Genomic DNA, 17546 nt, shown 5'->3' with positions numbered 1-17546 from the left:
AAGCTCACAGTTGTGGAGTGACGCCTGATGGCAGTGGCATGGAGTCTCCTGCGTGCTTTTAGACATGTGGCTGGATGAGTCTGTACCTGAACGTGCTCCTGAGCTGCCTCAGCTCAGCATAGAGAGGATGAGAGAGGTTCTCCATGATAGCTTTCAGCTTCCCTCTCATCAACTTCGCTGCCAATGCCTTCACACTGTCCAGTTCCAGCCCCACCACAGACCAGGTCGTCCTCATCAGCTCACCCAGTTTATTGGCACCACAAGTCCCACTGCCATCTCCACAGCACAGCACAGCGGAGAAGATAAAACTGGCCAGTACAGACTGGTAGAACATCTGTAGCAGCCTAGAGCACACACGGAAGGACCTGATCCTCTTCAGAAAGATCACCCTGCTCTGTCCTTTCCTGTAAATGGCTTCGGTGCAGTCTGACAAGTCCAGTTCGTTCTTCAGTTGCACCAATAGAAACTTGTAGGTGTCCACCAACTTCACTCCCTCCCCTTTAATCAACAGAGGTGCAGAGAACTCTTGCTGAGCTGTCAGTCCTCCAGAGCCTCCTTGGTTTTCCAATTGATGAGCTGAAGGTGGTTGCTGTCATACCACCCTATGAAGTTCTAGACAATTAATGAAATTATATACGTAGTCCCTTTATGCTACTCTCAAAAAACAAAAGTTATATAAATGAATGCGTAAATAATCAAGTCATTAAAAACTATTCTCGTGGTGAAGTGTGGAGGATGAACTCAATAGTCTCACAGCCTGAGGCCAGAAATTGCTCTGAAGTCTGGTGGTACAGCAGTGGATACTTCTGCATTGATTGCCAGATGGGCCAGCAGCATGGTGAACATGCTGTGGCTGGGGTGGGTATTGTCTTTCAGTATCCTTTGGGCTCTTTGCAGGCACTTCACTTCACCAATATCACTGATGCTCAGTAGATGATGATATTCCTGGGTGGTTTTAATCACCCACTGTCCTGGGCCGTGCACATCCCATGCCAGATTGTGATCTTTCTAGTTAGGATGCTTTTTGTTGTTCTTCTGTAAAAGTTAACAGGAACCTGGCACAGGAATTTAGCCTCCTGAGGTTTCCTTAGGTACAGTCGTTTCTCAGCTTCCTTCACCAGGATAGAGAGGTGTGATGACCATGGCAGGTTCTCTGTGATGTTGATTCACAGGATTCACATGAACCTAAAACTGTTAACCTGATCCACTTTAGCTCCATCGGTGTGTAGTTCTGCACATTATTACTGAAAAGTGGATTTACCACTGTGGTAATTTGTGTCAAATGGAACAAAGGTATAGCGTGTCAAGAGCAAATATTACTGCAAAATTGTAGGTGTTTTCTTTTGTATCTATTCAGAGTGCATTTTCTGTGCTCACATAGTTTCTGTAAAGATCTGTCAGCTGGAAATATATGCTGAAAATCTCTTGTTCTACAACATCTCAAAGGTGAAATCAGTTTGAGATGATTTTTGCTTTGTGACATTGTGCATTATCTTGCTTGAAGTAGCCATTAGAAGACACCATTACCATTACACCACCACCACAATCTTGGACTGATGACCCGAGGCAGTTTGGGTCCATGGAGTTATGCTGCTGTTGCCAGATTACCATCTGCATGCCTCAACAGAAATCCAGATTCATGAGACCTTTCCTTTCCTCAGGTCTCCTTTCTCTTGAGCTAAATTCTCCTCTTTCCTAACTCACTGCCTGGAAAACTGATCCACTGATAGACTGTACTGATAGGCAAAGTGAGTGTCTGCAGGGTTCAGTGAACTAGCTAACTCAACTGGCCATCTACATTGTCAAAAAGGTAGATGAGTACCTGGGTGACTGGTTGACTAGACAGCTTGGCTTGTAGACTACCTCATCGAGACGCCGCCCAACCCAGCAATTAATACTTAGCTCCTAAGTAACAGGTGTAGCCATACGAGCAGATTTGTGAGGTTGTATTTTGGCATAATGGTCCTTAGCTAAGTGCTACTTTCAGTGTGCTAACATTCTCATGATGACAACGTTAACATGCTGATTTTTAACAGGTATACCAAGGTTTACCATGATTACCGTTTTAGCTCAGCATATTAGCACACAAAAAATTGGTAATTATCACCGAAGACAAAAGTACAGCGGAGGCTCATGGGAATGTCATTAGGTATTAGAATTCCACTTGACAATTTTGGTTCAGACCAAAATGCCAACCTAGCAGTAGCGCTAGAGGAAGTCAGGGGATCACCAAAGTCAAGATTTATCATCTGGGGATCATGAAGGACTTTCACAGCTTTCAAGTAGTTAAAATATTTGTGTCTGGACCAAAGCGGTGGACCAACAAACCAACAGACCAACACTGCCATCCCTAGAGGCAGGCTGCTAAACGGGACTTTCCAGATTTGGACTTGAAACACACCTGTGTATATGAAGCCAGTGAAGGCAGGGTGCTGCTTGATGCTGGTCTTTATTGCTTGACTGATGTCCTTGGCTGTAGGATCTCCATGGTATGGTATGTAAATCACAGAGATACCCTCCATCAGTTGAGCCTTGGACAGCATATCCTGCAACAGGAGAGAGAGGAAGGTGAAGCTTTGGTTTGTTCTTGTACCCCTCTTCATGTCACTGCAAAATGTGCTCACAAAGTTTTGATGAGAATGCTTGAAAGTGAGGATATTTTACTGATCTGAACTTCCAAAAGGGGATGATTTTGGGAATAAAGATGTTTTCAAACCAGCATTGTTTAGTGCAGTTGAATCTACTCTTGGTATAATTAATCTGAGAAGGTATTTACTTTCATTTTCTCACCCCCACACAGATCTAAGCAATGCATGAAATTATCATTTTCACATGGGTTTTAATGTTGCATTCTGGTCTTTGTGCAGTTTTTTTTCTGTGTGATAAGAAACCAAACCAACCATCAGGTTGGTAACCATCTCATCTTCTGATGCAGACCATAGAACTGACTAAAAAAGAACTAAACTGGACTAATGGATTTAGCATTTTTAATAGTACTACTTACATACAGGCACTGAACACAAAGTATAGCCAAGGCTGATGGTAATGTCATTAGTTTTGCAGGTATTAAATAAACCAAAGCACTGGACAAATATAATTTGGGTGTGTGTGTGTTTGGGAGTGGAAGGGATCATCAAATTCATTCATTCCAATTCAAAGGGGGAACATAACTGTCTGTACAAAATTTCATGTTAAGACAGCAAAAAGTTGTTGAGACATTTCATCTGATTAAAAACCGCCAACTTCATGGCGGAGCAGCATGAAACGTCAGAGGATTAACAAACTCACAAGGATACATCCTTGTGTGTACCATGAATGCGTGTACAAAAATCTAATGGCAATCCATCCAGTATTTGTTGCTTGGCTTATTTCAATCTGGACCATCTCAAGAGCCTTCCAACATGAGCAAGCATAACCTTGACAAAAGTGTTTCTATTGCCCTACTATTGGAGGGACTCTGGATGTGAACCACAAGCTGTGATGTGCCAGTCTTGTGCCTTGTATGCCCATCATCCGCTTCAGCCACCTCCTGGTGACTCAGTTGCTGTTGCTGTAACACTTCATTCATTATTCATTCATCATTAAAATAACTTTATCATAACATAACATAACATAATCCACCCCATACCAAAATATAATTGGGAGAACAATTGTGTAATATATAAACATAATTTTTAGGAGACAGGGTTGGCCTAAAATTGATGGCTGTTAAGAATGAAGGACGACTGAGTCAAGATAAGAGTTCTTTGCAAATGTGCATTTTTGCCTTCAAGTTGATGTATGTACAAACTTGATTGAGTAGTGTCAAGTATAGAGAATGAATCAATGGGTTGTTTACCACAATGAGCCCGGAGTCTGCAGATTTTCATTCCAGCTAAACAAATCAGCAGCTGCCTTCACTAATTAGAACCCCCTCAATCTGGGAGATAGAACTAAGCAATGAAATCAGCTGCGGTAGTATTTGATTAGAATTAAAATCTGCAGACAGTTGGGTCATAGTGGCACATAGCTGGAGACCACCTGGGAGTAAGTAAGGTCAAGAAGAGTAATATAATATATTCATAAGACAGATATGGAATAATATGGACGCTTCTGATCCATGATTTGAAGAGAATGAAGAGAGGCAAGCTCGAGAAAACAGGTGTTGCAGAAAGAAAGGAGGGTGGACCAAAAGAGAATTTCTGCTTAGGGCCTCCAGACGGTCTGAGGTAGCCCTGCGTATAGGTTGCCTATAAAGAGGGAGATGCAGATTGGTCATCGTGTTGTTGGATGCTGTAATAACTCATATTTGGCAAGGACTGGTCTGACTAACAACCAATATTGCCAGCTGTGTGGCCAGATGGTCCAAATGGGAGCAAATCCTGTTTGCATTTTAGAAAGCTTTTCAACAAAAGACACTTACTTTAGCATGTAGTCATACTGACACACAGTATACTATTGTCATGGTAATGTATGTGGCAGTAGCTACCTTTGAAAAGTGAACATTATAGCCTGCTCTTTAAATCGGTGCTTCCTGATGTTTGTGTCCATCCTCTCTCTCTCTCTCTCTCTCTCTCTGGGTGTCTCTCCCTCTTTTGGGGAAAGAGGGGAAACAAGAGAAAGAGGGTTCATGCTGCAGACAGAACCATATCTGGTCGTTCTTCCTGAAAGTGCAATGAGGGAGAAGCCAGCAAAAGGCAGATTTATGGTGGTAATGGTGGTGGTAGTGGGATAGATAAAAAAGACTTCCTTGGCATACGTTTTTTTAAAACTAAGGGGTCCTTATAGAGAATGTGTGCATTGCGCCCACACAGTCACACTGCAACTTGAAAGTGTCTTGGGATGAAGAAGGGGGGCGAGAGAAGAGCAGACACCAGAAGTCTCTTGATGTGCTGCGTACTAAAACCTCTCCTTGCACTTATCTCACATCAAGCAAATGCAAATGGCCAAGCTTAGATGGCGAAAACATACACATCCACACACACACACACACACACACACACACACACACACACACACACACACACACACACACACACATAGGGGCATATCCTTAGAACAGTCATGGAGACAAAGAGAGGGCGTTGTTCCAGGTGGAAGCATTAGGGAAAGCCTTTATGTTGTCCTAGGAGCTAAGCCATCTCTCTCCCCCGTCCTTAGAAACAGAGAGGAAGAAAGGGAAAAGGCTAAAAGGAGAGGGGGAACAAAAACAAAAGAGGACGAAAAGAGTCATCAAGGATTTCTTTCTTCTCTACCTTGCCCTTCTTTCAAGGCAGGTGAACCTCTGACTTGCTGCCAAAAATGCAAAAATGGGAGCTTTAGTCCCAAACTAAAAAACACACCCTGAAGCGTCCCTTGTCCCCTCGTCAGTCTGACTGAGGCTGTGAAACTGTGGCGAGTGAGTTGATACGAAAAGCTGTTGCAGCAAACTTTGACTCAAGTGCCTGATTCTTACATTTTACTTCAGAAATTGCACATCTTCTTCTCAGGGTCATACAACCGCAGCACTTGACTCTGCTCATAGTTTTAATTTTACATCCTGCTGCTTCACTGTTTTGTTTCAGTGTCACGGTTCTCATCAACCTAATTCTCAGCAGCGGCAGGCAGCTGGTTTCAGCAAAAAAAGCTAAACACCCACTGCACACTACCTGCCAGCCCCAAACAGCAGTCAGACAAAGTTAATGACTACAGTAGCTGGTGAACCAACCATGGTCACGATCTGTTAGGTTCAGGCACAAAAACTACTAAGTTAGGTGTAGGGAAATATCGTGGATTGGATTAAAAAGGTACTTTATGATTAGACAAAATTCATCATCAGGGTTATGATAACAAACATGTTTAATGGCCATGAATAAAAGAAACAACATTGATCAATGGAAAGTTGGAAATGGGGAAAAAACTGTGGTTTCCCGTTTGGCTGTGCTGTGTTTTGTCGTGTTCCATTCATACTATGTCGCCTGGCTTCCTCCTTTTCTCACATGATAATGACTAAAGCCGCTAGAGGTCACCTAACATTAAAATGCAACTATAAGTATAAGCTGCTTGCACAGATGACCTATGGGGCTGGTTTTATGGGGCTTTTCTTTCAAAGACAGTGTCTGGTGAACATAGTGGAGCATTGATCAGCTAAAGAGCCAGATGTTTCTCTCATAAGTTGGTGGGGACCAAAACAGTGCTTTAGGTTAGGGATAGTCACAAAAGCTACAACAAAAAATACAAAAATGATCACTTTCATGGTTAAATGACACCAATGCTTGCTGGTAGAATTTTAGTGCGACCTTCAAATTAAATGATAAAATACATCATTTTTACCTGCCCTTTAGAATGATAGAAAGGCCTTTCTGATCTGACGGCCCTATGAGCAAGACAACATCATTTGTCTTGACGAAAAGCTATGGTTTTGATTTGGTTAGAGTTAGTCTCAAAAAGGACATGGTTAGTTTAGCGAAACATTGTTTAGGTTGAAATAAGTACTTAGTTAAGATTAGGAAAACATTTTGCCGTGGGTTAAAATTACTACCATGACTACCACGATAAGGTCGGGGGAGCTTTCTTGTCATAGTTACAATAATAACCACTTGGTTATGGTTAATGAAACATCTTAAATGATACAAAACTAGGAACCCAGGAACCATATGGTACAGTGTCTGGTGATATACATATTTACAACATCCGTATTCATTGTTTGTTATTTTGATGTTATTTTACTGATCATATTGTTCACTTTGTGTTAGCGGTGGTCAGTCACTCATGTAACAATGGTTGGAGCAGGAATATTTAGATACAGGCACAATGATTTAGCCTGCATAGTTTACCGCACACACTGAAGGATTTTGGAGCCGTATTGATATCTTCACACTATTACCCCAGGAATTTATTATTTTACAATTTCTCTATTGTATTCATGAGAAGCAGGAATATCGAGAACAAATAGCCTAGCATACACCTGCCTTGGTATTCTGCTTCAAAGAAAATCTTAGCTGAGAACGAAAGAGACTGACGATTAAGAAAACAGTCAGCTGCAGTTTATGGTGTACAGGTGAAGTTGAATCAACCCTTTGTCTCTCATTTAATGTGTGATATTTTCTATTCATCGCAAGACTTTTTTTGCACACTGTCAGCCTGAGACACACGAAGTCTACCTCAAAGACAAAAAATAAATAAAAATATCACTGTCAGTTCATGAAAGATATTTAAACGGATGATTACTGTGAGGCTCACTGTGTTCACGTTGGACTCAAAGAGTATTTGTTAAGGCTGGCATTCGAGCACTGCCTTCTCCTTTAAAAGCTCATGAAGTACATGTTTTCACTTCATTTTAAGTATTTTTTGTCTGTTGAGTTTCTCTATATGATAACGTAAGGTCTCGACCTTACCCAGCTTTGTGATCCTATGAATACAAGAATACAATCCTGAATGGTATTGAAGTCCTTGTCCTTGTGATTTAGTGTACTTTTTAAGTTCTTGTCCTAACTTAACAATACATTTATCTCACTCTACGCTCAGTATCACCGAGTACATTAAAAACATATACATCATGCTAAAAAATTGTAGGCCTACTATACTATATACAAGGTTTTTAGTGTGAGACACTCAAGTAAATAGTCATTCCAATGGACATATAGACATTCTGTTGCCTGTATTTAATCTCCAACAAAGTTTGTGCTTTAATTTAATAGAAACTGATACTGAAAAATTTTTACTCTACTCTACACCTGACAACTATTCACAGTACATGCAGTTTATCCCTTTTCTCTTTCAGTGTTTTGACTTTTACACTGCAGTTCAACAGCTCTAATTAAACTTCCATACAGAAATGAACATTTTAAGAAAGTTTACAGTGTTTGTACTTGCAAACACTAACAATCTACAGTATAGTTGTTGAGGTTTGAGGATTTGTTTTGTGTCAAGTCTGGAGAGTATTAATGTATAATTATAGAAAAATAATTAAAAGCCGCTTCTTTTTAAAGTTCTTTTAAATCCTAAAAAAAAAAAAGAAAAAGAAAAAAGAAAAAAAATCACTTACTGAACTAATGTTATGAACCAGTATTGACAACACTTCCTAAGAAAAGTGCCAGATCTTTAAATAGTTTTTCCACAGAGACTGAGGGGTTGGAGAGTTCAAAAGCCAGTGTCAGGTAATGATGTGAAGACATGCTGGATGATATATGGATCGTGTCCTTTACTGTTCCATTATTAAGTTAAGACTGTGGTAAGGACACACACACTGACACACACTGACACACACACACACACTTTCATATCCCCCTTGTGGGTTCATTATAAACACTTTAGCAGACCTTATGTAGCAGCCAGAGGATGCTAAACAGCCCTGATTGATAGGCTAGTGAAGACCCCAGTTGGCAAGTCTTTTAACCAATAATCATTCACGCACCAAGTTGTCCGCTGAGCGCCCATCTGTCCTACTCACCTGCCAATAGAGTTTGAGCTGCGTGCTGATACGGCGCTCAGTGCCACCCAGCAGACAATACAGCCAGTCAGCAGTCAGCACGCTCCTGATGACAGAGAGAAAATAGTGTGTCAGGGAAAAAGGTAATTATACACACACACACACACACACACACACACACACACACACACACACACACACACACACACACACACTTGTATAATTATGAATCAGTATTACAGGCGAGTAGCTTAGAAAACAAGATAAAAAAAATGATGTTATTTTAATGTGTATGACAGAACATTTCATGTCTTATGTTTGTGAAGGATTCTGATTTGGAAAAGAACAAACTGTGAAACTGCAGTGCCATCTACATCATTACTCAAATCACTTATTGGTATTTTGTTCTATCACACAATTTCAAAGTTTTGCAGCTGAGCACAACTCTTGAATCTATTTGATGTGCAGAACTGTTATTGTCTACCACAAGCATGTCATTTACACTACCTGCACTCCACGAAAATCAGCCGTTTTTGAAAAAGCACCAGTTGGCCCATTAATCCGTCATTAAAAAGCACAGCATTATACGCGACCTGAAAATTTAGGTCAGCAGAGATCACGTAAGAGCCAAATGATTTAGAGAAGAATAAAATGGAGGAAGAAAGACTCAGAGACAAGCTTTTTTCCTGATGTGACAATGCGAGAAATGTCCTTATCAGGGCAACCAATGTTCCATCTACAGTCAATATCAAACCTGACTGAACTGAAAGAGAGAGATAGATGCAGCTTCTCCTTGTCATTGTGTTCTTTCCTATGTCGGGGTGGATATTTGTCAGTCTGGGTGGGGGCAGAGTATTGCCTTGGCTTCCTGCCAGTCAAAACACTTTAATGTCTGTGCTGTCACTAGGTGCATGTGTGTTTGAATGTAATGCAGTTGTGTGAGTGTGTGTGTGTGTTTGTGTCTGACTTTGCATGTGTGTTGTGAGTGGAGATGGAAGTGAGTGTGTGGATTAGGGGTATAAGGGAGAACGTGTGTATACTTATGCATGTATGTGTGCGCCACGAGCAGAGACATTGATCTCCTTTGACACAGTGAAACTTTAAAAGCAACATTCTGTCACTCTGTGTGAATGTAAAGTATGTCTCCACTGCTAGAAGCTTACACAGCTATAATTATGTGTGTTGGTTACATATTCCTTTACATCTCCCAACAACGTACTATACAATGCAGACATTCCCCCATAATTTCTCCAGACATCATTATCCTCCAGTGTGTTTTTGAGGGTACAATGTAAGTGTATTTTTATTATCAGGAGGTAGTACCGGTGGGGAAACTCCCACGTGCACCAGTAAACACTAACAGCCCCAACAACATAACTGTTTAAATGACAGCAGCTCTCCAAGGTCAGCCATTGTTTGTCAAGCTGAGAGTCTCTCCAGGCTTTGTTGACCATCTGAGAATGTCTCCCAGCAAACAAGGCCAAGAACCATGTGTGATTCTGAGGTGGGTGGGCTGATCAATTTCCAGGATGGGGGTGGAACTTGACAGATAAACACAACGAGGAAGAGAGAGACAGAAAAAAATACTCAACTCGTCTCTGTTCATCAAGTACATTCTGGCATTCACACATTTTTTTTGTTCAAGTTTAATTATTTTCAATTCACAGGAAGCACCTTCATGTCAATTTGTCTTTCTATTGACTCCATGCAATGGCACCAGCTCTAATACTGACTTCACATTCTTTCTGAACACAGTCACACCAACCCGAAAACAAATTTCTAATCAAATCAATCTCTCCTTATTCTTTATGGAGAGCAATGTTGGTCTCTCTGTTGTCAGTCCAACAGGTAAGTCCAGACTGAAATATCTTCGACTTTTCCTCTAGTGCTACCTCGAAGTTGAGTTTTACTTGTGAAATTTTACGAATGAAATGTCTCCACAAGTTTTGGATGGCTTGTCATTATATTCGTTAAGGTACTTTGGTTAACCGCCTGCTTTTCTTCTAGCAAAGTTTTCAATTATCCTATGAAATATCTCAACATCTACTAGCTTAAAACATTTAGATAACAGGTTCCCTTGTTTTGTGTTTTGCTGGATCATCCACTTAAGGTCTTGTCATTTAACTGACATCATATCCATGTAGGACAACATAGTGGCATCCTGTTTTGCTTCATCCACTGTAAAATAAACCATTTGGTTTATCTTGATCAATTTCCTCAGTTGACAGATGCCTGAAAAACTTTTTCTGAGTCATTGAGGGAAGTTTTCCGTGACCACTACAATGGGCTTTTTTCACTACGTACAGCATTCAACTTTGAAGGAGATAACATCAGACTCCTCAGTTTCGTAAAAATGATGCATCTTTAAAGATGACTTTGATCCAAATATTTTTCTCTGGCTGAACAGAGTGGAAACCGTATTGCATCACATGACCCAAGTACTGCGCACTGATAACAGCTTTTTTTTAACAAAAGGTATTTAGGGCTCAGATTCTGCCACTGGTCTGAGAATCCAAAAAACAAATATCTGGTACTTGGATTTTAAACTTTAAATCATTTTAATCAATTTATCAGCTATCAAAAAAAAAGATGTAAATTATTTTTTCCTTCAATCCATTAATTGCTCACTGCAACCAACAGCTTTACAAGAGGCGGTGTGCTAATAAAGCATCAAAAAGATCACCTCTGCAACATTGCCAAGTACTGGATGCAGAACTGGGTGGCAGTGACTGAAAACCACAGTAGTTCTCACAACTCAAATGAAAAGGCAGCCAAGAGACAATTAGTGAGAGACCACATTAAAACATTTTCCTGCAGAGCCAGCCATTACGCTCACTGTGGTTCACCTGGCTCAGACTTTAGGCCCAATGAGTCAGTTCTGCAATGAACTTGTCTGGTCACCACTGTGGTAGCGCCTTAAAAAAAAAAAAAGGACAGCTGTGGTCTTTAATGACACTCTGCAGGTTAAAACATTAGCATGTTCATACTGAGGGGTTTCGTAGTCTGGCCAGGATTTTCCAAGGTATGACTTTTTAAATGTTTAATATTGCACTTAAATGGGCTTTTTTGTTGCAATTTTCTGCACTAGTTTTATGTTAGATATTGTACTTAAAAGAAAACTAGTTCCTAATTCCAGTGATTATTTCAAGTGGAAGGTAGTTGAGGTATGCTAATCTTAGCCATAGCTCCATAATAAAACCATCATTAATTTTATTGCATCTTGGTGCAGTTTTGTAGCATTCACGAACTGCTAGGCCCGTCGCTGGTGCAACAACCTCCCTTGCACCCCCTGACAGTTGGCTTGTGAACATACACATTTGGAAATGTATCTTTTACAGAATGTGATCTGAGAGAAGCTAAGAGCATCTCCTCTCTGAACATGGAGCTCTGTCCTCCCACGATTGCAGACACACCACCAGCTTCCTCTCTGCTGTGGCTACTGATTTGGCTTCTTTCTTTTCTTCCACGCTGGCGCAGTTCATCATGCCTTCATCATGTGACTTGTTTTTACTCTGTAATAATTGTGACTTTAAATGCAACAAAGTGCAACATTTGAGATAAAAAAAAAATAGTACACAATAAAATGATTTTGTAACAATAATGACAGTAAATGTAACTCATTACTTCCACCACTGCTCGGCAAATTGAAAATCAGAAATTCTGATAAATAGCTGTGCACTTCATGAGAGCAGCAGCCACTGTCCCTCTCTTTGCCACTGCAGCTACCTGAAAGTACCTTTAGTCTTGTATAAATATGGTGGAGGGCAGGCTCATTGCTAACTTTAAGGGTGTACTTACTCTGAGTACTTCTTACAGAAGAAAATGCCATAAAAAATTATATATAATATATGATTTGCAGTGTGTTTTGTATCCTAATAGGGCCGTATGCATTGCAGTTTGTGTTTTAAAATTCATCACACACTGAGGGCCCGCATCTGCAAAGCATCTCCATTTTACTTCTCATTGCACAGCAGTCACTTGGGGAGGCACTTGTCATTGCCCCTGCTATTGCTACACCAAGTACTGAAAACCACTTTGCAGCAATGCACTCTTTTGTTCAAGCTGAAATAAATATGTGTTTTAATTTGGAGTCCTGGCACTCTGGGAGCACGCTCAGCCCTCAGAGCTGTCATCAGTTTGTCCTTTCCATGGTAAACAAGGAGAAAAATTAAGCCAACATTGTAAAGAGGTCCCCAGTGGACCTCACGGCTGATGCAAACAACGCTCGTTTTCTATCTCTCCAAATTGGTCTGGACGTTTTGAGCTGACGTAGACGTACGATTCTCATTATGGAGATTGGAAATCTCCCAGTTTCAATTGCCTTGTGATCAATCAGTGTACCATCCAGCCTATCAGTGTGGCTAGGCCTTAGCTAAAAAGAATCCTTATATATCTTTGATGTGTGCATACTGTCATATGAACATAAATACATGTAAGAATGCATCTGTATACGTGTACTGTAGTGAGAGGATGGGATGGGTGAGGGGTTGCTGTGTGAGAGAGTGAGGGAGATACAGAGAGATGCCCAAGGCTGACATTGTGTATCTCATATCAAGATAATAGCCCTGGTGGCCTTCTGACAGCTGTCCAGATGGAAAATGTGATGAAGGGCAGAAGAGAGGGGAATAAGGACAGAGGCTGACTGAAAAGTGGGGAAACACTGTTACAAGGAGAAAGACCAAGCCGCAACCTCCACAAAAATTAGGCCAACGCCTAAGTGCCAAAAACTGCAGTTCACTGAACGGCCACTTCAGGCTGGCTCCAAAAACAAGTCAATCCCCACAGACTCCCATGTTAAAATGCTCAACTTTACAGAAGAAATAAACAAGTTTACAGCCTGGTACAAAAAAAATAGTTTTGGTATGTAAAGCTAACTTCCCCCTTCATGACAACTGCAGAGGGGTGAATTTTTATGTAACTCACTTGTTTATATTTTATTATTTTATTTTTCATTTTTTTAATTTTATTATTAAGTTTGTGCTCCTGTTTTTTGAGGTGAGTGAAATTCTAGTATTATTCTATTAGCACTAATTAGCAAGTAACTGTTTCTGCGCTCACCACACCTGGCTTATTAGCTTATTTTGTTAACTAGCTAATTAGCCTTTGGTTAGCCTTCAAGCAAGACGCCCAGCTGTGGCCATCATTGGTTATAGCTGTGAGTTAGGCGGAGTCAGACACTTGCAAGGTGGCAATGGTCAAGCAGCCCAACCTGAGCTTCAAAACCGCTCCTCAGAAAAACTATGGGTGACGTCACTGAGACTATAAGACAGACATGAAGACAGACAGAGACAGGCAGCTACACAGGTTGCTAAAGGACACACTATAAAAAAAATAATAGGTTAAAGGTCAGGTTCATGTTTGGTCAGGCTTAGGTGTTATACTATATCAATCAACAATATCACAGGAGACAGAGTGAAGTCGTACTGAATATCAGCCGTGCTGATATTGTGTGTGCATTTCTTATGTTCAGGAAATTATCACCAGTTTTCCACTGGGTTACAATTTTACACATACAATGTTAACAGATTAAATTCATAACAAATCCAAAGAAGTGTAATGTTTTTCATATCTTTTTTTTTTTTATTGTACTGAAAACATATCGAACTTGAGGTATGAGTTTTATGTATCATTGTCTCTGGTGGATATCAATATATATATATATATATATAAATATATCCCATACTTTTTTTAGTTTTACTATTCAGTTTAGTCCCTTCTTTCATTCTGTGTTCTTTGCCTCCAAAATCATAGACACAAATTGAACAAAAAGTGTTGCTTGGCACTGAATGTATTGGATTGTAATGGGTTCGTACCATAATGTTTGCCACTCAGTGGAGTGGAGTAACATTACAGTCAGCATATGTTGTATATGTAAGACAAGCATAAAAACTGCTAAAATAGAGCTGCTGTGTGATCGACTGCATGAACAGATTCAGGAAGTTTTACAGAGGGGTACGGACAAGAAAAGCAATATGATAGTTTCAGGGGAAGCGTACTAACATGTTTCTGAATTTAACAAAGCCTAAAGGTCTATGAGACAAAAAGGAGCTTTCTGATATTTCCCCAGGCTTCCCCAAGCTGTGTTTGATTGTGAGCAGCTGGCAGGCTGCCAGAGTGCAGGTGTTCATCATAGAGAACAAGAGACAGAGGAAACAAACTTGCGTTGTAGCCTATAGTACATGTCATGGGCAGACAGTGTGATGTTTGTGGTGTTGAACAGAGTAAGGAGCACACCAGATTCTAACTGGACTGAAGTGACATTTGCAGGTATGTTTAGATGCTGTGTAAAGTGCTGCAGCTGAACAGCTAATTAGCTATCTAGCCTGAAAAGTGATGTCAGCAGTGCCCTTTTTATACATGTTTGTTTGCTGCTCCTTCAACACGATAAGCACAGGTGTAGTGCTGTCGGAGCGTAACGGAACGACGCTCTGCCACTCTTTTTTCTCCAATTAAGGAAACGGAATATTGGTAGTTTGCATAATCCAGCTGAAATTCATATATGTTTTTTAAGCGCTTGAAGAGCCAACCATCGCTAAAGTGTATGTCATGTTAGAGAGCCAACAAAAACAAATGGAATTGTCAGAGTTGTCCTTTGTTTCTTAACAAGGCTTTTATTGTTAAACATTTGTTGAAATGTGTTGAGGAAAACTCACTGACTTGCAAGGTTTCCATACTGCACTTCATATGTAGCTTCTACCAACTTGTGGTGCCTGTACGCTACTACAAAACACAGTCCAGCTGAGATGCTGTGGATATTGCACAGACAAGGTAAAACAAGCTAGCTGTTTGCCCCTGCTGTCAATCTTTATGCTAAGCTAAAACAAACAAAGGGTATCGATCGTTTCATCAGAAATTTGTCAAGAACAGAGGAAATGTCAAACCATTCCATTAAGATCAAGCTCTACAAAAAGGATCATCTCAATGTGACATAAATTATCATGTCACATGAATTATCAAAATGAGATAATTTTATCAAACCACACCTCGTTTTTCAGGAACCAACCACTAATAATTTGAAGAACAATTTACAGCTTACTGAGGCCTCAGTCTGATTGGTGTGCAAAACCTCTTCTAATGCTACATAATATAACATAAGTTCAGACCGTGTAGTAAAGTAGACCATACTCTATATACAAATAAGCTGCAGTATAAATGTGGACTGGCTGAAGGAACGATGTTAGCAGCTGACAAACTAATCTCATACAGATTTATGCCACCGTAGAAGAGTGACTTCAGTCTAAGGGGGGTGTCAACAACATAGCCTGTATCTTTAGGAGAGGCCGGACCGACAGGTTCGGTGGAGACTGTTGTTTATGATATCAGTCAGAGACGGCCACTAAAACATACTCCATGCAGGCAGACAGGTGGGGGGAATGGCAGGCACTGGGGGCAGCCAATCTGCATTCATTGTCATTTTAGTAGTGTCAGCACTCTGCATGCTCACACGAACACAAACAATACAAAAAATTAAAAGGGTTTTCTAGTGTGTTACCGCCATCTTTTTTTTTTTTTTTCATATATACAAACTCAAACATACATGTTAACCATTGGGTGAATGGAAGACATGAGGCCAGGGTAAAGAAAGGAGAAAGTTGACAGCAGGGCAATAACAACAAAAGCTGTGAGATGACAAGAGAGGGAGACCTGAAGTAGAGGGAAAAGAAGTTGATGGAAGACTGGATGAACCTGTCCCATTATGACGATAGAGAGAAATGAAAACAGGGATGTGGATACAGAACGGGAAAGAGACGGAAGAAGACAAGAAAGGCCAAAAAAAAAAGGAGAAGGAGGTGAGAAAGACATCAGGGTTAACGAGACAAACCTGCTCTCCTGTTCTCCTGCCACTCTGATCACATACTCCCCCTTTCTGTCTCGCGGTGAGTCATACAGCGCATTGGAGAGATTCCTCATTATCGGTTTGCAAACACAAAGGAGGACAGTGACACACAAGCAGGAAGTAAGTCAACTGTCTGACAGGAACATAAAATGAGACTGCGAGCAATTAGAAGGGCACATAACCAATTAGGAATGCTACAGCTTCCTGCCTCGTCTAATTTTAGTGCATCTTTAACCACTTCTAATAAAGTGGCATGTTGGGGTCAGATCAGACTCTTATTATAAGTTGTTCACTCGCACCTAATTAGTTTGATTATGAGTATATTGGGCCAATTAGTCCTTTATCAAAAATTAGACTTTGGCTGGTAACTGCTGTCCACCTGGATAAGATGCAGTTGAAGCACTGAAAGGGTTTCAAGCGTTCAATGGAACACTTGAAGAAAATGTAAGGAAGCTTGAGCTTGCAGCTCCTCCAATACGTCCTGTGTTCGCCAAAGAGCGCCAAGGAAACACTTATTTTTAAACGTGAAACTGCTTTGAATGGTATTTCAGACACTCCGAGTCTTCCCGACTGTCGCCTCCAGTGGTTGGTGGTTTGATGGTACGCAAACTTTTTACCCTGTAAGTGTTTTTCAAATGTAGATTTAAATATACTTTTTATTGAGTCTAGGTCATTTCTTAATTCTGCTTCTGTTTGTCATAGACCAGCATCATGTGCCAACAAAAAGCAATGCCATTATGTGTACAACACTGTGGTCTCCCCACAACGCAACCGTGGGACAAAAGTCTAGTTTTTGGTTCTCTGATCAAAATCCATTGAAGCTTGCATGTGCACTGTAGTCTGCTGTGTATTACTTACCTGATTTGAACTTAAAAGGCAACAGCATATGAACACAATGCAAATAAAGTGGTAACAAATGGGATGACCCATGTCTCACTTTTGCTTGGTGCTCACTATTGGTTATATCCAGCCATAAAAAAAAAATACATTTAAACAATTGAACTGACTGTTTCATTATTCAGTTGTAGTTGTGGTTCAGTTATTAGTAGTAGTATTAGTGACATTTACTTCCTCTGGGATTTCAAAAAGTGAAAGTATCATTGTGTAGGCAATAATCTTCTAGACATACAAATAATTTTGTTGCTAACATAATTTCTTAACAGGTATGGTGATAGGCTGCCAAAACCTTGTGGGTATCTTTGTAGGTTCAGGTCGAGTTTGTTTCTTCATCTCACTGTCTGCTCTCTCAACATGTGACAGGACTCATGCCTGAGTAAAGCTAATCAAGGATGAATGAGAGCTGAGGGACAGATAGTGGGT

General features: G+C 40.5%; 1 protein-coding gene across 1 annotated transcript in view; it reads right to left on the bottom strand.

Moving 5' to 3' along the window:
• LOC111671953 (spermatogenesis-associated protein 16) overlaps positions 1–17546 on the bottom strand; it is a 70333-nt gene that overhangs the window by 39294 nt on the left and 13493 nt on the right. The window contains exons 4-5 of the mRNA XM_087180109.1: positions 8411–8495; positions 2402–2546 (exon numbers count right to left, since the gene is read on the bottom strand). Coding sequence (XP_087036235.1) covers positions 2402–2546; positions 8411–8495 — 230 coding nt within the window. The remainder of the gene's footprint in view (positions 1–2401; positions 2547–8410; positions 8496–17546) is intronic.

This window comes from Seriola lalandi, unplaced genomic scaffold (assembly GCF_002814215.2).
Source record: "Seriola lalandi dorsalis isolate HSWRI2012SDOR001 ecotype SW California unplaced genomic scaffold, Sedor1 jcf7180002054890, whole genome shotgun sequence".
NCBI classification, from domain to species: Eukaryota; Metazoa; Chordata; class Actinopteri; order Carangiformes; family Carangidae; genus Seriola; species Seriola lalandi.
This window is presented reverse-complemented; position numbering and strand designations above follow the sequence as displayed.